This window comes from Tympanuchus pallidicinctus, unplaced genomic scaffold (assembly GCF_026119805.1).
Source record: "Tympanuchus pallidicinctus isolate F22 unplaced genomic scaffold, pur_lepc_1.0 scaffold36, whole genome shotgun sequence".
NCBI lineage: Eukaryota > Metazoa > Chordata > Aves > Galliformes > Phasianidae > Tympanuchus > Tympanuchus pallidicinctus.
In genome coordinates, this window is record NW_026294754.1 from 943,451 (window position 1) to 963,043 (window position 19,593).

Genomic DNA, 19,593 nt, shown 5'->3' on the forward strand with positions numbered 1-19,593 from the left:
GTTGGTGAGCTTCACCCACCCTGTCTCTCCATCATTCGCTTTAGATAAAAACCTTAGATAAACCCAAAAGATGGTGAAATTGCCCTTCAGTAGAGGGTGAATATATATGTATCCCCATTGCTAAGCAGTCATCTCTGAGATCAGCACAGCTTTGTCCATAGATATGACTGCACTTGGGTTTGAAATGGAACAGCTGCATGGCCAGCATTCAAACCGTGTTCACAGAGCAGTGAAAACAGGTATTGTAGCACGAGAAGAGGCTCTAGGTGACACATTGGCTGAGCAGGATGAGACCCAGTCCATCAGCCACCTCCCCCAGCCCACCCTCCATCTCCAAGTAGAAGCACTCAGAAGCTTGAGTGGAGCAGTCAAAAAGGAAGTGTCACCTCCACTTCGAAGGTAAAAAGTTCCTACCATCAAAACCTGCCATAGAAATAACTTCAGTTTAAAGATCTGACAGACTGCACGTGGGCTGTCTATCAAAAAACAGTTTGCCATCCTTCACCTCTCTGTCTGCTATCTCAGCTTCTGCTGTGCTGCATGCCTGCTGGATTCAAAGGATGCTGCTGCTGTCTTGATCTTATGTACTGTCTGCACCTGAAATCAGTCCAGGAGACAAGCTGATACTTAGCTATTAATTAGTCACCTAGGATGCCCTGGATCTCTCTAGACTGACTTCACATTTTCTTAATATCTCAGACAAACAAAAAACTCCACATTCCCAACATCTGCACATAAGGACAGGATTCGTCCTCTAGTTTAGTCACCCCCACCTCTCCATAGGAACAAGTAGCACCATTTCAATGAGAAAGCTGAAAGAAACAGTGCTGTTTGCCCATATCAGTCTTTTCATGTGCTTTAATCCATACCTGAAGGCAACTCAGGATGGTTGCAGAGAGCACACTAACTTATTTCAGTCTCTTATCTCCCCCTTCCTAGAAAGGAGATGTGGGGAAGGGCAGAGAGAGACAGAGCAATGTGTCTGAGTGGCGGTGGGCTTTTCTTGGAAGAAGGGAGGCAGGGTGGGTTTCTGTAGGCAAGGAGAACTGACTGATCTCCAACACATTCCTCTTCAGGACTTACTCATCCAAACCCACCAACCACCTGGAGCGCATCTGAAAATACCATCTCCCCCAGTGAAGAAACATATGTTAGACTCAAGGATCAACAACTTATTTTCCAGCAGCAGTCAGACGGCCTCCTCCCCCTCTTTACGTTGCATCTTCTCACCTTGAGGAAGAACCAATTCTATCACTTCTAGAAAAAGGAAACTGAGGGGGAGGGGAGGTCTGTGCTCTGCCTTCAGGAGGCGCATTGGCACGCACAGGACTGGTCCCTTAATTACCTATTAGCAAATTGCCAGTTAAAATATCATGCTGCCAAGCCATTCGCTTTGGCACTGTCTCTGCTACCCTTCCTCTCCCCTTCTGTACTCCAAACATCGGGTCTGCATCTTCTCTTGTATTTCACAGAAATCTTACTCAAGCTGCTTTACGTGCAAATCAAGGCCTCTTGGGACTTGAGCAAACCCCAGCCTCTACAGTGTCAGTGTAAAGCTGGGGGTGCACACATTCTCCCAGGGCTTCTCCCCCAACGCTGACTTCAACCACATCCCGAACAGCTTCACATCTGCTCAGCCTCTCCCACAGGGCTGGGCTCAGCACAGAGCAATGTGAGAGAGGTTCATAACAGAGTACCACACTGAGCTGAGACCAAGGTCAGGTTGCTCTCACGAAACAGAGGTTTTCACTCCAGATGTTCATCCTGTCAGCAGGGACCCTGAAGCAGTTCACCAAGCACTGAGCGAAGTCTTTGTTCCCAGGCTTTGATTGCCATTACTGCTAATTTGCTCAATCCTACGAGATGAGAACTCAAGCACCACCAACATGTAAAGTCTATGCTCTTCCCCCAAGCTCCAGGACAGTGAGCATCCCATGCAGCATCCACTCCCTCACCTCATGTTTAATTAAAACCCCTGCTCCCTTCCCCCAAGCTGAAAAGAGCTGTTTACCTTGTGAAGCCAGTGTAGGTTCATTTGCTGTCCCACAGCTATGTGACATAGTGCTAGTATCTGTAAAGAAGAAAACAAGAGTCAAACAATGGCACATCATGACCTTTAAGTGTTTGCATGTATAGGAATACACCACCAGCCCCAAGAAAACCAAAAAGAGCATCCCATCAGAATGGGGATGGTCAGAGAATCACAGAATGGCCTGGGTTGGAAGGAACCTCAAGGACCATGAAGCTCTAACTCCTCTGCTGCAGGCAGAGCCACCAACCTCCCCATTTCACAGCAGCCCAGGCTGCCCAGGGCCCCATCCAACCTGGCCTTGAACACCTCCAGGGATGGACGGGGCATCACAGCCTCTCTGGGCAGCTGTTCCAGCACCTCACCACTCTCTCTCTAAACAACTTCCCCCTGACATCCAACTTCAATCTGCCCTCCCTCAACTTCAAACCATTTCCCCTTGATCCACTTGAAAGCCGGGAATGTGGAAGAAGAGACTTTGCCCTCCAAGAGGCAGAAAGTTGGAGAGCGTGGTCTGTAGGTGCACAGGTCCTGGGAACCCTATATGGCTTCACTGCAGGGAAGTTGGACTAGATGACCTTTCCAACTTCCAGCTCAAATGATTCTGTGGGCAAGATACTGGCTTGCTGCCTGCATGGGCACCCCATTAAACATGGAACCTCATCACACTAGCGGAAAAAACTTGCTCTTGGGTTTCATTGACACACCAAAGTTGGACTTTGTCATACTAAAGGAAGAAAGAATTGTTTTTCTCCTTAAGCCAAATGCATCTCCAGCATCAGGGTGTTCATATTTGCACTGTATCATCTGAGGCTGAGGACCACACGTTTTTCACTTTCTATTTATTTCAGGCCACTTAAAGCCATGAAAGAGAAAAAAAATCGCTTCTGAAAGGAAAATTGCTCAGGTTATGGGAAGAGTGAGAAATTCATGCCCTTTAAAAAGAAAATAATGCACAAACCTTGGGCAAATGACATTCCTGTTATACTCACCAATAACACTGTAATGTACGTAAAGCCAGCAGCAGTTGTTACAAGTATTGGAATAGACCAGTCACTCCAATATCCCATTCGGTTATATAAAAACCTGAAAGGTAAGTATGAAATAGAGATTAAGGAATTCAACACCATAGCAACTTCAGCACGGTGAGACAGAGCTTTAGAAAACGGGCCTTTCTGCTTCCACTGTACAGATGAGAGATAGGCAGCAAAAAGCACAAACCACTCTGAAACAAAACCCCGGGTCTGTGCTTTGATCCCTCAAGGGAAATTAACTGCAAAGAGGAATCAGACAATTATGTCAAACACAGCAACAACATTACTTTGGGAAAAAAAACCACCAATTTGACATGAGGAGGGCTTGAGTTTTGAGAAGAATATTCCCTATGAACAAGAGAAGAGTTGCCTAAGTTGTCCCATGTGTTCATATAGTAATAAATGCAATACAGGGACCACATCAAGGACAGGGGAAGAAAACAAAGGTTGCTGTGCATAACTGTGTCGTGTACTCAACGTGCAAACTCATTTGCAAGGGACAAGATGATGGAAAAAATTTGTACACATCACAGTGTCTCTTATTCCAGTGGTGCGGAAAGAATGCCCAATTTAACCCAAAGGAAACACATGCAGATGTGATAGGGGAGGTTCAGGTTGGATACCAGGAAAAGGTTCTGCCCCATTGGGCATGGCAGAGCTCCCAGGGCAGTGGGCACGGCCCTGAGCTGCCAGAGCTCACACTGGGAAACTGATACAAGGTTGGGTTTGGGGGCTCTGTGGGGCCGGGGGTTTGACTTGGTGATCCTTATGGATTCCTTCCAACTCAGGATATTTTGTGATTCTACGATTCCTGCAAGAGTGGAGACAGAAATTGGCCTCAGGGTTTCCCAAAAGGGGTCTGGTTTGAGAAACTGCATTCTTCTGATCTTCTTCACCCAACCAAAGGGTCTGTTTGCTCAGCCTGAAGGATGCCTGTAGACTTCCTGACGTAGTGAATTCCTTTGTTCCAGTCCTGCCACACACCTTGGAACTGTAAGAGATGGGCCGTTCAATGCCTCTGTGATCCAACCTTGGCAAGAAGCAGCAGCAATCATAGGCTCATCAAGGTTGGGAAAGACATCCAAGATGATCCAGTCCAACAATCCACTTACCACCAACATTTCCCCTCAGTACAACATCTAAACGCTTCTTGAACAGCTCCCAGGACAGTGACTCCACCACCTTCCTGGGCAGCCCATTCCAGTGCCTGATCACTCTTTGGGAGTGAATTAAAATGAAATTTTCCCAGTATCCAACCTGAAGCATCCTGATGCTCTGGAGGATCAGAGCAGGGACTGAAGCAAAGTTGGAAGAGTACTGAGATACAGATGACATCAGACTAGTTAAGGTTGGAAAGGACTTCTGGGTCCCTCAGGGCCAATGCAGCTCCAGCAGAGATGCCCAGAACAGGGTGCCCAGCACCACATCCAGGAAGCTTCAGGAGCTCCCCAGGCAGCAGCCCCCAGTCCCACTCTGGTCCCAGTGATACCACACAGCACAGAAGTGCTGCCTGAGGTCCTAGGAGGCCCCCTGGGCTCCAGGCTGTGCTCAGGTCTCCAAGCCCCACCAGCACTGGTGCTGAGCTCTGTTCTCTCCCATCTCCCTGCAGGGACTCCCAGCCCTGGGTGAGCTCCCTGTCAGCCTCCTCCTCTCCAGGGGAAGATGTGGACATATCAGATATATATCCAAAGCATTTATCCCCAAGCCAACTTCTCTAGTTCTTCTACCATGGGTGTCCAACCTGTTGGCTTGGCTGGGCTGCACTGAATGAAGAGAATCATAGACTGATTAAGGCTGGAAAAGACCTCTAGGATCATCTAGTCCAACCATCAACCCCTGTCTGCTGTGCCCACTAATCGTGTCAAAAGGAACCAAAGAGGGATCATTATGAATCACATACAAAATATAGTTAATGTGTATGAACAACAAAACTTTTATTTTATATATATATTTGTTAAAACATAAAAAAGAGGGCAGCAAAAGCATAAAACTAAAGAGTTGGACAAGTATGTGTCTAGGTCATCACTCACACGTATCACACTCATCAGGTTTCCCAGCTCTATATTACAGAGGGCAGCCTCAACTCAGCAGCCTGGCTCTCTGCTTTGCTTTCATGGAGCCACAGTGCAACAAGAGCTTTATGAACAGGAGCGCCAGGTGAAGCAGTCCATTATTCACAGTGGCAGCACAGTAAGAGACAGTCCCCTGTGTCTGCCAGTGGGTCTCAAATGTCAAATCTGCATTTAAATAGCAATACACTTCCCAGTAAAAAAATCATGGAGGTGGACTAGAAAGTCGTTAAAGCACTTTACAGCAAAGCCACAGTAGGACGTGAGATCAACCCAGTCAAGTTCCTCCTCCAGCCTAAAAGACTGTCCAGAAATGCAGAAGGAAATACAGCCCAAGGGAGCAACATCCTCCTAAACAAAGATATCTCCTCTTCTCCATCCCAGCCTCCCAGATGGAAGCTGGTATCACCAACACCATTTCTGGCTGCAAAGGCTTTTGAAAATTCTCCCTGTGCACTGCTGATAACACAACCACAGCATGTGCACACTTCCTTCTGTGCCACCCCCCACTTCCCTGGGCAGCCAGGAGGAGTAAAAGATGCTTAAAAAAAAATCCTCTTATCAGATGCTTTTGTAAGTTTGTTCTGGAACCAAAATCTCTTGCTACAGCAGGCAATGTGCTTGCAAGGCCCACAGACCCATCTCCTGTGCCAACGCTGTCTATGGCCACCATATGTCCAATCCTGTTTACATCAAAAGAAGCAGAGATCTCCCCCAAGATCTGGGTCCCCAAGCACCCAGATCCCACTACACCAGAAGAGAGGCAGTCAGATGCCAGAACCCTTCTTGCAACTTCAGGTCTGATCTGAATTAAAACATTTCCCAGTGGATTTCTAGGAAGAAAAAAAACCACAGCATTACTGTGTTGGCTTGCATTTGGGTTAACAACCTTTGTGCTGGTACAGAAAGTACAAAATGGCCATAGAATCATGGAATGATAAAATGGCCTGTGTTGGAAAGGGCCACAATGCTCATCCAGTTCCAAGCCCCTGCTATGTGCAGGGTCACCAACCAGCAGCCCAGGCTGCCCAGAGCCACATCCAGCCTGGCCTTGAATGCCTGCAAGGAAGGTGGATGAGCAGTTCTGCTCATACAGGCACAGCAGAAATACAAGACCTGGAGCAGCACTTGGCTGCCATGACCTCCTGGCCCATATCCATGTTCTGCTCAAGGATTCCAAAAAGAAGAAGAAAAAAGAAGAATAAGAAGAAGAAAAGAGGGTTTATCTGAATTCTTTGCTCATGGCACCGCTAACAACTTCCTTAGCACAGCTTCTGTACACACAGGATTTTGCTCTGATGCTTCTTCAAAGTGACCTTCTGGACTTCATTTTAAAGCAGTTATTTGCACATCAAGTGCTGTTTCCATGGTAGTTATGAATCAGATGAGTCTTCTCCAGAATGAAGGAAGAAAACAAAATACATTTCTACAGAGACTCACATTTGTAGCCCTTCTTCAGAGGAAATGCAGCCAGGTTTACAAAACACAGCCCCCACTAAGAGCAAGACGGAGCTTTTCATTATAGTACGGAGCTCTGACATTGCACAAATCTAAAGTAAAATGCAACTAAATGTAGAGATGAAAAAGGGAAATCATAGAAAGATAGAATGGCCTGGGTTGCAAAGGAGCACAGCGCTCATCCAGCTCCAAGCCCTGCTGTGTGCAGGTCGCCAAGCAGCAGCCCAGGCTGCCCAGAGCCACATCCAGCCTGGCCTTGAATGCCTGCAGGGATGGGGCATCCACAGCCTCCTTGGGCAACCTGTGCCAGTGCCTCACCACCCTCTGCCTCCAAAACTTCCTCCTAAAATGCAAACAAAACAAAAAACAAAAAGATCCCTGCAGCACCACAGCTGCAAATGAGTATTCACAGTGTTCCCAGGGCTTTTTTTTAACATTTTTTTTCCTGCATGATTTTACAGCTCTTTCCCAACTTTGGGCTAAGGCAGATTTGTCTTTAGCAGACCAGGAGTATTCACATCCTGTTCTGAAGGTGTAAACTGAAAGAGAGAGCAAAATAGCCTGGAAAATGAAGAAAGAATCAAGCATTTCCTTTATGCTCCTGCTCTAAACAGCAAGAGTGGCAGTGATGAGTTTCAGTTGAGTGTGAGTCTGAGTTGAACAAGAAAAGCACACTCTGCTGGGAGGAGACAGCTCACAACATTAAGTCAGTAAACACTCTCCATCACACAGCCTCCCAAGCAGGCAGTTTATGTAAGAAATAAATAAAATAAAAAGTTTTTAAAATGCTGTTGAAATATTATGTTTGACAAGAAGATGTTGTCAAAGCAGTCTGGTTAAAGCAGAGCCCAAGGTACTGTATAAATGTTTTAGGATGCTGCTGGGATGGTAGAAGGGAGGATGACTGGGGGGAGCTGGCAGTACCCCAGACTGCCCAGCACATCCCAGTGGAAAGCTTGTTTACAGCTTCTTCCAACATTGCACCATTTCCCACACCCTTTTCTGCTCCAGGCTGAATGCTTTTTCATTTGGACTTTGCAGAAAGTTTCAGCCAGATTGCTCAGTGCTTCTGAAAACAGCCGACCACAGAAACAAACCAACAGAAACAAGAGGCTTCTAGACAACTTCAGCTCTGCTTTGTTTGCACAAGCTGTTTACAAGGCAGAACACCTGCCCCAAGCTCTGTCACAGCAGACAAATGGAGATGGGAGGTGTGTTACTACCATCAGTGCAGGCAGGCAGGAGGAGCGCTCAGCCTCACTCCCCATTGACTGTCATTAAACAGTCCATCAGAAGGACCTAAATGCATCCAACCCGGTTTGAAGCAGCTCTGAGAGGTGCACAATGGGCAGATTTGCTACTACTCACCAGTTGATTTCATTGTAGTCATTGTGAACTTCCCACCAGAAGTAAAACCAGACCAGAGTCAGGAAGAAGGATGAGGTGAGGATCAGGAACCAGAGGCGCTCCCACTGCGGACAGGAAGAGAAATCACATTAATACCATTGCATCGTCATGTCTCACATCTTTTCTAGAGGCTGTCGAGGTTGGATGGAGAAAGCAGACATCTCCGAGGGTGAGATTTTAGTCACATCAATGTGAACCTGGCTGCAAGAAGCTTTTGGGTCTCTTCTAGGTTACAAACGTTGTGGGTCAGATGCTTGATACAACAGCCCTGAAAGCTTTGGGTCAGGTCAGATCTCACTCTTCACACTCGTCTCAACAGAAACGCGGGTAGGTGGGAGATCACAGAATCATGAAGGCTGGAAAAGCACTCCAAGATCCCCAAGCCCAACCCCAACGCACTGCCACCATGCCCACTGACCATCTCATCATCATCAATATATCTTTATATAATATAATTTTATATAATAATATCTTTATTGATGACCTCGATGAGGGCATCGAGTGCACCCTCAGTAAATTCGCAGATGACACCAAATTGGCTGGAAGTGTGGATCTGCCTGGGGGTAGCGAGGCCCTACAGAGGGATCTGGACAGGCTGGAGAGCTGGGCTGAAGCCAATGGGATGAGTTTCAACAAGGCCAAATGCCGGGTCCTGCATTTCGGCCACAACAACCCCAGGCGACGCTGCAGGCTTGGGGCGGTGTGGCTGGAGGACGGCGTAGAGGAAATGGACCTGGGGGTATGGATGGATTCTGGGCTGAACATGAGCCCACAGTGTGCCCAGGTGGCCAAGAAGGCCAATGGCATCCTGGCTTGCATCAGAAACAGTGCTGCCAGCAGGAGCAGAGAGGTGATTGTTCCCCTGTATTCAGCACTGGTGAGGCCGCACCTCGAGTGCTGTGTCCAGTTTTGGGCCCCTCACTGCAAGAAAGACATTGAGGCCCTGGAACGTGTTCAAAGGAGGGCAACAAAGCTGGTGAGGGGTCTGGAACACAGGGCTGATGAGGAGAGGCTGAAGGAGCTGGGAATGTTCAGCCTGGAGAAGAGGAGGCTCAGGGGAGACCTCATTGCTCTCTATAACTTCCTGAAGGGAGGCTGCAGGGAGCTGGGGGTCGGCCTCTGCTCTCGTGCCATCAGTGATAGGAGCAGAGGGAATGGCTTCAAGCTACGGCAGGGGAGATTCAGGCTGGACATGAGGAAGTATTACTTGTCAGAAAGGGTGGTCAGGCACTGCAATGGATGCCCAGGGAGGTGGTGGAGTCACCGACCCTGGGGGTGTTCAAGGCAAGGCTGGATGTTGTGTTGAGGGACGTGGTTTAGTGGGAGCTGTTGGGAATAGGTGAACAGTTGGACTGGGTGAGCTTTGAGGTCTTTTCCAACCTTGGTGATTCTATGATTCTATGATTCTATGATTCTATGATTCTATGATTCTATGATTCTATGATTCTATGATTCTATGATTCTGTGATTCTATGATCTCCACAGTTCAGGACCACCTCCAGGGATGATGACCTTCCCACTCCATGGGCAGCCTGTGCCAAGACCAGAACACTCTTTCAGAGAATGAATTGTTCCTAATATCCAACGTTTGCTTCCCCTGACAAAACTTAAGGCAACTCTTGTCGCCAGCTCTGGGCAGAAGTGTCACTCACCACACAGATACATCTTGCATAGTGTTGGGACAGCCCTTGGGGCAGGTGGAACAAGGGATTTTCTGGGCACAGAGCTCTATTTTGGCTCGGTTGAGGTTGGATGCTTTTGGCATATGAGGCAATTGCTTGATCAACTTTTCCATCCACATGTGAGAGACGCAACTCAACATCTCGCTCTGCCAGTTCAGCGTAAATGACAGCAATCACTGCATGGCAAGGACTCTTCACAGCAAGTTGGTGAATCACAGAATCATAGAACAGCCACGTATGAACCTCTCCTCTCCTTCCCCCATGCCACTTCTGCAGATCCTGTAGAGCCAAACCACCCAGCCACAGTACTTCTTCCCACCACCACCACATATGTAAGTCTTCAGCAAATAACACAGCAGAAGGGACCACAGCCACACCAGATGAAAGACATTTGCATCAGTGTTCAGTTTAGAGAAATGTTTCAAGCACTGATCACCACCACCTCCCAGAACAGTAAAAATAATCCTCCCAAAAGCTTTTCAGTGCTCCCACTCCAAAGGCATGGGTCGAATCCTAAACCATACGGACATCCATGGAGAGAACCTTTGCAAGAAAACTGTCCCTAACCAACAGCATTTCCATGTTTCCCTTGCTGGTTTTATTTCACAGGCATTAAATAACCCATCTTTCTGCTTCATTTTGTTCAGAACAAAACACTGAAATAAATTAGGTATGGAAAGTATTCAAATGAATCTTCTCTTCCCACAATGAGCAAGAAGGGACATAAAGTGAAGTCTATGAGCAACACTACTACTATCATTTCCTTCCAAGTTCTGAGCACACCATTAATCTCTTTTGAAAATGCCCTTTTCTCTACTGAATTGTCACATGGGTTTTTAATTATGCAAAAGCATGCAAAAGACTAACCAAGTCTAAAAGACTAAGAGTTTTGGTGATACATAAGCAACTCTGTTCTTCTGCGCCTTCTCTTTCCATCTTAAAGGCTGAAACTATTTACTTGGCCATGCTGTTTCATCTCCCATCACCCTGGATATCAGCATTTGATGCTGCTCTTCCTTGTATGCTCCATCTTATAAAAAGTGCCAAACAAAGGAAGCAATAAAGGACTGAAATTACGTAATTTTTTGTTGTGTCAATAAAACAAACAAACAAACAAGCAGTGTTTTCTGATTTCCTCATTACTGGCCAGAATTATGGTTCAAACTCAACTCAGCTCAAGTTCGGTACCCAACTTCTACCAAATCTCAGTGCTACAGGGTGCCTAACTCCAACCAGAGGCTTTGCATCCCAGACATAAATGGGACAAAGGGGATTGGAAGGAGAAGTGTAGGTACTCCAACAGCACAGCCACTAGGAACAATCCAATCCACATGGCCAAACTGCTCTGCCATGAGCTTAGAGTCCATGCACTCCCCAGTCCACACACACGTCTGTATTTACAAGCACAGGTGGGCTCCTAAAGGAAAACTACAGAAATTGGAATGAGGATTTCCATACCAAACACCCCACTTCTGGTGGCAGCCTCAGTGCTTGTGTCAGCCCAGGTGTCCACGACTAAAACTTACCCTCCCTGGCCCAAAAAGCAGCAGTGAGGCTGCAGTGAATGAACCACCTCTATAGGCAACTGCCTTGGCACAGCTGAGCCAAACTTGAGAAGTTTGGGATTAAAATTCACCCATGCAACTTTTGGGTTCTGTAAACATCCAAATAAAAACCCGTTCACGTCTCCACTCCATCCCACCAGAACTCTCCAGGAAGAGGTAGTTCCTTACCCTTTCAGCAGATAGTTTTTTCTCAATTTCTCTATTGTTTGCTGCTGTGTTTTCCTCCCCATCCTGGTCCAGCATCTCCTTGTACTTAACACCCATGTGGCTGAATCAGTTACCCAGACAGGCTTCACGTGGCAAGTGAGTTTTAATGCATCTCAAGTGCTGAAAAATCAATCACAGGACTCTAAAAACGTCGCCAAGACTACAGTCATGGAAAAATATCTACTAAAAGTGTGATTGTTCTACAAGCTACTACACATTTTGACAAAAATATGAGTGAAGGTTAGGAAGTAATCCTTGATTTTGGACCAACATTACTTCCAAAAAGTTAATTCATAGGATAATTTTGGTCAATATTTATGCACTGGATTTGATAAACGAGACAAGGAAAACATTTTGGAATGGATGATTTTTTTTTTATCTATGCATTCACACACAAGTAGCACAGCTTGTGTTGAGACCCCTGATCTGCCCCACGGTGCGCTCCTCCAGATGCACACACCTGGCTGATTTTGTGAAAGACCCAACAGATTCTTCACAAGTTGGAATACTCCAGTGAGTTAAAAAGCAGAAGCTTTCAGAAGAACAAGGAGCATTTCCCCAGCACCACTGAGATGGTTCGACAGCAGCTGAAGCAGAGCAAGTCCAATCTGCAGGCACAGTGTATTGATACAGTCTGGGTTTTGCACAGCCTCCATCCAACAGTCCCTCATCCCAAGAGCTTTGTGAGTCTCTACTTCACAAGCTCCCACATGCTTTACAGTAGGGTGAAATCTGCAACGTGCAACAGCCTCTAACCTCTTCTGCCAAAAATAAAGGGCTCAGGATCATGTCTTCACCATCACTCAATCACGGCCATAAGGAGGTGGAGGAAACGGCGCCAACTTGCTTACAGAAGTTCAAGCAGAACCACTAGAATGTTGAAAGGTGCTTGAAAAAAAAAAAGAAGTCCACATTTTCAGCACCATGAGATTACAAAAGCACTGACATTTTTGGCAGTTCTTATAGAACACCTGTCTTCCTCCTCTCTCTGTCCCTTTAGGTTTCTCTCTTTCCCCTTTGGGATAAAATAAGTGTGCTTGCTGGTTGTCTATTGCTGAGCTTAACCACACTCACCTCCTCACCTCACACAGCATTCAAGATTGTCCCACAGGAGAGCCTAAACCACCTTTGCATCAGCAACTTCACCCCTACCTGGATGCACTTGGGAAACAGCTCACCCTCTGATCCTGTTCTCTGTGCTCTGGTTCATGGTGCAGAAGGGGGGGAAGCAGAAGATGCTCCATGAGTGAAGTCGGTGCTCCTTAACCACAAACACACACTTGGCTCACAGGATGAGACTACAGCAAGCCCTAAGTGACCTCATCACCAAAAGGCTTGGGTTGTGGGCAGTGGAGCTCAGGACCACACCTCTTGCTAGTGTTGACGTGGCCATGGTGTCTTGTGGAATGGCACAAAACAGAATTAGTCTAATTACACCAACATTTATTATTAAAGAGAAGCCATAAATGAAGAGTCACTGCTTTCCCCCAGCAAAGAGGCCGGATGTACCATGAGCTCAGTTAAGCTAAAAAAAGCCAACAGATGGCTGGGGTAAGCCTTCACCAGGCACACCCAGCAACGTGGCCACAGCCCCAAGGATGGAGAGCCTCATTTGAAATGGCAGATTGGGATTTGAAAGCTCCAAAGCGAGCGTGATGGCAAAGCAAAACAAATTAAAGGGAATTACCCCAAGTTGTGAATCATTTTTGAAGCTGCCTTGTGCGCTTCACCTGTTCCTGGGCTGTGAGTTTTGATAAAATGGTTGGAAACAGCACTGAGCATCACATCAGGCAGCATGGCTAGTTTCTCCAATGTGGGGATCAGTTTTGGGTAAGCAACCCAGCTTCTATTGCTGCATCACCCAGTGGATACAGAGCTTGCAGCATTATTTACCACCCAGCACCAGTGGAGCAGAGAAGCAGACGGGCTGAGGAAGATTATTTGTATTTCCTACAAGATCTGTAGGAGGCTACATGAAATTCATCTGCACACAGAGTCCCACCTACCCCTCCTATGGGCATTACTTAATTTACTCAAGCCTGCTATGTTAGAACCCATTAACTTTCGCAGCCTGATTGCACTCATCCTGGAAGACATCATAGAACCACAGAACATCTCAAGTTGGAACAAGCCCTGGGGATCGCTGAGTTCATTCCTCACTGCAATACCATTTTTAAATCAAACAAATTTGTTAAATTAATACATTTACTATTTTACTATTTCTATTTATTTTGCCTTTTTTTCATTAACATAATTCCTTTAGAGGACATGTCCTGGCTACAGCCAGAAATAAACCCTTTGCCAAAACTAGCCGTGCGCACAGCTGATGCCCATTTGTCTTGCACAGCTATTCTCTGAAGAATTATGGGATGCACATCTTGTGCTTTTCTCAAGATGAAAGAACAGCATCCATTTGATAATTTACTTGAGGAATGCTTATCGAGCTCCTCCATCACCAAATGGGCCACTGCAGTGCCCAGATCAACACAACATCGTGATCTGAGCAGGGTGTGATGTGGTCTCAGAGGAGGAAAACGTAAAATCCTAAAGTCAAGATTGCTCGGGGTGATCAGAAGGGATGTTCATTGATGTGTTTCCCTCTTCTTTGAGTATAAAACCATATTTTTTTTTTGGTAAACTAAATCCATCTGAAAGTGGATCATCCTTTTCCAAGGTTGAAAAGGAATTACATCTGTGTCTGGGACACAGAGCAAAATAACGTTGTGAGACTGCATTAATCTGTACACTGACTCCCAATGCATTCCTGAGACTCACCAAAATGCTGTGCAATGCTCAAACAGAGCTAAGCTGCTCCCTTCCTTTGCATTCAGCTGCAAGAAGACATTGCATTTTCAGAAGGGTAAGTACGCTGCTAACATAAGGTCTGTTCTGCCAAAGCCAACAGAAGCCCAGCCTGCAGCCAGCCGATTTACTGGCAGCTTATGGATGAAGTCGAGCATAAACACTTTGCTTCACTGAAGTATTTGGAGTCCCTGCAGCCAACACTGAGCCTGCAGCGATTGCCAGAAACCTCTGTCAGCTCCATCCCATGCAAGCAGCATGACTTCATGTCCTTGAGATGTGCCCACACCCCCTGGCATCAGGACAGAACTGCAACAGCAAACCCACTGCCTCCAGCTTCCTCTCTGGCAAACAGGATCAGCGTGGTTTCAAAATGGACCGGAATGAGAGAAGCAGGCTTTGAACTGGGAGCAGGTGAGAGGAAACGCTGATGCCAGATGGATTAAGGGCTCCATTCCTCCAATAGACAGCTCATAGCAAACAGCCCTCTGTCAGTTAGCGTGGGTGAAGTTGGGTCCTTTCCATTTGCATGTATGTCCCTAGAAGCCTTCTGGGGAAGGCAGCTGGATGTCATTGCTGTGACGGCTCTGGGACTTTGCCCCATGATGTAGGGGTGAGGTTGTGGGTGCCTGGAAACAACAGTGGACAACAAAAAAGGTTCCTTTTCCTTTTTCTCCCTGATTAAAATGGGTTTTCTCTAAAAGGCTTTGAGCCAGAAAAACATGAACAACTTTACACCAAGGCACCGCTGAGACCAATCAGAGGAAAAGATCAGCCACAAAACCACACGTTGTTGAGTCCAATGGTTGCACCAAGTGCGGTACCATACGCCACGAAAACCCTTAGCTGAGGGAAATGGGGCTGAAAGCAAGGCAAGAATCATAGAATCACAGAATGGTCTGGGTTGGAAGGGAGCTCAAGGATCACGAAGCTCCAACCTCCCACCAATGCAGGGCCACCAACCTCCCCATCTCACAGCAGCCCAGGCTGCCCAGGGCCCCATCCAACCTGGCCTTGAACACCTCCAGGGATGGACGGGGCATCACAGCCTCTCTGGGCAGCTGTTCCAGCCCCTCACCACTCTCTCTCTAAACAACTTCCCCCTGACATCCAACCTCAGTTTGCCCTCCTTCAACTCCAAACCATTTCTCCTTGTCCTGAATAACTTCTGCATTCCAGCAGAAGTGAGTCGGCTCTGCAGGTGCTTTGGTCTTCCAATAAAACTCAATAAAGAAAAAAGACAGTTCCTCAAAGCAGGGCTCAAACAACAAAATGTGAAAGCAAAAAAAAGAACGAAGTAGCTATTGATTCCCAACAGACGTTCGGCACCTTTACCTTGGAGGGCCTTGAATGAAGGAAGACCATCACTAACATTTACAAAGCGAAGCCAAACACCTCAACAGAGCAAGAAAAGCCCTTTGTCATAAATTGCCACGAGGGGGCCCAGCCCTTGCTAGAAAGCAAAGGGAGGATGATGGAGAGTGTCCACTACCAACCAAAGAGGCAGGAGGCTGAAGGGCAGCAAAAGGATTAGACAAACCTGCTGAAATCAGTAGAAAAACCACCACTCTCCTCCCTGTACCCTGGCTTTGAACCAACATCTTTTATTGCTAGATTCATTATTTCAGGAAAGTGGGTAAATTGAGTTTCCTTTCAATTCCACATTCCTCTCTGCTGTTAATTTAGATTTCACGCCGCACCAGGAAATCACTCATCATTAAATGCTATTGGCAGAGCTGGCGCCTTCCTTGTCTCATTGCTCCTTCGAGCAGAACTGAGAGTTATTCTGCCAGAGCTGCTCAGAGATCACCTTCCTCCTGATAAACACTTGTTTTTCAACCTGCTCCTTAAAATAGTTGGCTTTCTGAATCCAAAAACCGAGCGCTCTGTGGTGCTGTGTGCTGAAAATTCAGTGCAACCCAGAGCCATAAAACTATCCCTCACCTCTCCATGTGAGTATTAAGTTATAATAAACAGAGTGAACAGGAACCTGTACCAAAAAAACCCTCAGAGGAGAAAATCGCTTTTGCCATTTCATGTGCTGATAGCATCTGCGCTCCAGTTGGGGGTTTCTGTGACCAGACAACATTTCTAACCTATTTCTATTTCTAACAAATACAACCAGCCACTGAAAAATGTGGAAGGAATTCAGACCGCACAGAAAAAGCAGAGAGTGTATTTACACGTAACAACCCCAGACAAAAATTACTATTTACGCCTATGTGAGGTTATAGCTGTCTCCATGTACAGTCAACCAGAGGTTTTCCCCAAGCAAGAGTTTCAATTAAATGCTCTAAATTTGCTCTGGAGGAAGCTGGCCCCCTTTGTTGGGTGTTTAAAGCATCCTCCTACTTCCACCCCATCTACAGCTAGACAACAACAACACCTCCCCACCATCCAACCCACAGGTCTCTCCCACAGAGCAGAAACGTGTTCCACCTCCAGATCCTATGACTGTAGGGGATTTACGTGGTAACTCTGTGCACAAGGGGTGCTGATCAGCCTCAGCTCTGCCTGCTCTCTCCAGCAAAAATGCCACCATCTGAGCCAGGACCTGGAGCATCTCCCAGCACAGCTTGTGCTTCCCAGTGGGAAACAAAGGAGCAACTGGAGGGACTGATGGCCTCCAAGAAACGCCAATCATCCAACATGTAGAAGGCTCTTGTTCAAGTCACAGTGCCTCTGGGAACTCACCACTTTCTGCCCTCATGACAGATCCCACCCAGTTCCAAGTCCTGGATTGTCCCCAAATCTGGCAGTGCATTAAGTTAGAATGTGCACAAGTGAATCTTAGAGTGATAGAATGGCCTGGGTTGCGAAGGAGCACAGCGCTCATCCAGCTCCAAGCCCTGCTGTGTGCAGGTCGCCAAGCAGCAGCCCAGGCTGCCCAGAGCCACATCCAGCCTGGCCTTGAATGCCTGCAGGGATGGGGCATCCACAGCCTCCTTGGGCAAAGCGGATGCAGACCAGCAGCAGATGGATCTGAACACAAACGAGGAAACCAACCTGCACATTTTTCTTGAATTCTGCCTGTCCAGCCATGCTGCTGGAACAATCCATCTGCCTGGGTGATATGGAAAAGTTAATGGGGGAAAAATGGAAGTCTGGGGGGTGACACGATATGCTGAGGGTAGAGGTGAGGGACAGGAACAGATCTTAGCCTCATTATCTGCGTGCAAAGTCAACCCCTGATCAACGTTTGGTCAGCTTTGGCTTTCTACACATCGTAGGTCACATCCACAACCACAGAAAATCATCCTACATCCGTTCTGATCTGCCCGCACTAGGATCTCTAGCCAACAGCTATTTTAGACTTCTTGATTGATTTAATGCACTCTGATCAGATCTGCTTGCTATTCTAATGACACTGCCCAGGAGCAACTGGGGTTTCCCAGCATTGACAAAAACACGTTAAAAAAAAAACACCAGAATGTGCAGAGACTTGAAAAAATTACATTAGTGCCTGCAGAACTCCACACAGATTGATGCCCACTGTCTTTCTTTGGGCTGCTGTGAGGTCTTTTTCCCCGCCACTCTTCCCAGCCCCTATGTTACCCATCCAACTCCACTTTTCCAACAACTGCTTTTGGACTCAGACCTTCACTGCAGGGGAGAACACCTGAAGTTTAAGTGGCAGGCTTTCAGAAGAGGCAAGCTATGCAAACCCCAGCACCATGCAACCACAAGGCATTATTCATTTTCCCTCTGGAGGCTTTGAATAGAGTTCACAGAGACATCCAAGAAAACCAGGTCCTCAAACTTGCAAACCAGAAGGGCCTTTTATCTTCCAGCAGTGCACACCTGTATATCCACTGGCCCAGAGCTGCACCTGCCTTGAGCAAGTGAATGGGTTTGGATGAAGGATCAAGGCCATACAGTTGTAAGTAATTGCTCTTTACCTTAAGAGTAAACACAAGAGTTGACCTCAAATTGGAGCGCCACCATTAGTGTGTTTCCAGGTCATTTATATTCACTCCCAGATACAATGAAGAGTTTATTACTGAGTCTTCACTACACTGTTTTCTGACATTTTCAAAAATCAATTTCCTGCAGACATTTATCAGCATTAGCTTAGAACAGAAAGCAGGCAAGCAAACATTTATCCAGTAAATACAGAAGAAAAATTAAAGGCATGATTCTTCATTTCCGGCTTACCAACTGGAATTTCTTTGGGCTAACAAAAGAAAACCTTCTTCAAGCAGATTATTAAATCATCTCTGAAGATGAAAGATGACTGCATCTCCCAGCTGCACCCATTAGAACCAGGAACTGAGGATTTACAAGAGCAAATATCAGCAGAAGCATTTTGTCAGCGTGCGCAATGCTTCAGCTCCTGCAGTGAAGTTACAATATCATGAATAACCCGCAGTATGTGAACACACAATCCTTACAACAGAGCCTTGTACTACAGATGTGCACAGTTTTCCACCCCAGCCAATGCTGAGCATATTATCTCTGACTTCGGCATCAAAGGTCAAACTCAGGTTGGCAGCTCCATTTGTTCTGGGGAGCCCCCAGGCAGACCCAGTGCTGGCTGCACTGGCTCTGTTGCAGCCCGGGTTACAATCAGCTTTCACTGCCAAAAATCCATCTAGTAGCTGAACCTTGTGATGCAGATGGAGATAATGAAGGCAACGTAGCTTGCACTCCAAGGACTTCAAGTATCTCTGTGACTGGATCAATACCTGACTCGTGGATGTTGATCCACCAGACCTTACAGACATTGGGAAGAGAATCAAGACGCCTGGAATTCAATTTCTTCAACTCTAAAGAGGCCACAGAGGGAACAGGCTTTCATCTTTTTGTTGGATGTGGGACTCACAAAACCAAGAGAAACCAGGCAGGAGTATCAGTCAGCTCTCATAGCACTCTGTAACACATCCAAAGGCTTCATTATCTCCTCACCTAACTACCAAGACCACAAACACTGGGTGCACAACTCCACTTGAACACATTCTCCATCTCTTGCTTTATTCTTCATCCTTATCCTCCTTCTCCCCTGCTTTGCTTAGCACATCAAATCTCAAGTATGTGGCATTTTTCCATTTCCTACAGCTGTCTCGGGGCAGAAGAAGCAGTAATCAGGAGGATATATCTGTCAATGTAAATTATTCGAGCCAGTCTGGCTGCTTCACAGGCACCGCAAAGGTTTCAGCTAATTTCTTACAGAATCATAGAATCACTTGAGTTGGAAGGGAGCTCTAAAGGCCATCTGGTCCCACTCCCCTGCAATGAACAGAGACACCCACAACTCCATCATTGCTCAGAGCCCCATCCCCTGACCTTGGGTGTCTTCAAGAATGGGATGCCACTACCTCTCTGGGCAACTTGTGCCAGTGC

At 46.7% G+C, this 19,593-nt stretch overlaps 1 protein-coding gene across 9 annotated transcripts in view; it reads right to left on the reverse strand.

Annotated features, from left to right (window-relative positions):
* GDPD5 (glycerophosphodiester phosphodiesterase domain containing 5) overlaps positions 1-19,593 on the reverse strand; it is a 364,359-nt gene that overhangs the window by 231,126 nt on the left and 113,640 nt on the right. For all 9 annotated transcript variants that reach the window (XR_008210304.1, XR_008210303.1, XM_052699314.1 and 6 more), the window contains 3 exons: positions 7,959-8,062; positions 3,022-3,115; positions 2,012-2,071 (listed from right to left, as the gene is read on the reverse strand). Coding sequence is in view for 7 of the 9 variants with exons in the window: in XM_052699314.1 (XP_052555274.1) it covers positions 2,012-2,071; positions 3,022-3,115; positions 7,959-8,062 (258 nt within the window). In the remaining 2 variants the exon portion in view is untranslated. The remainder of the gene's footprint in view (positions 1-2,011; positions 2,072-3,021; positions 3,116-7,958; positions 8,063-19,593) is intronic.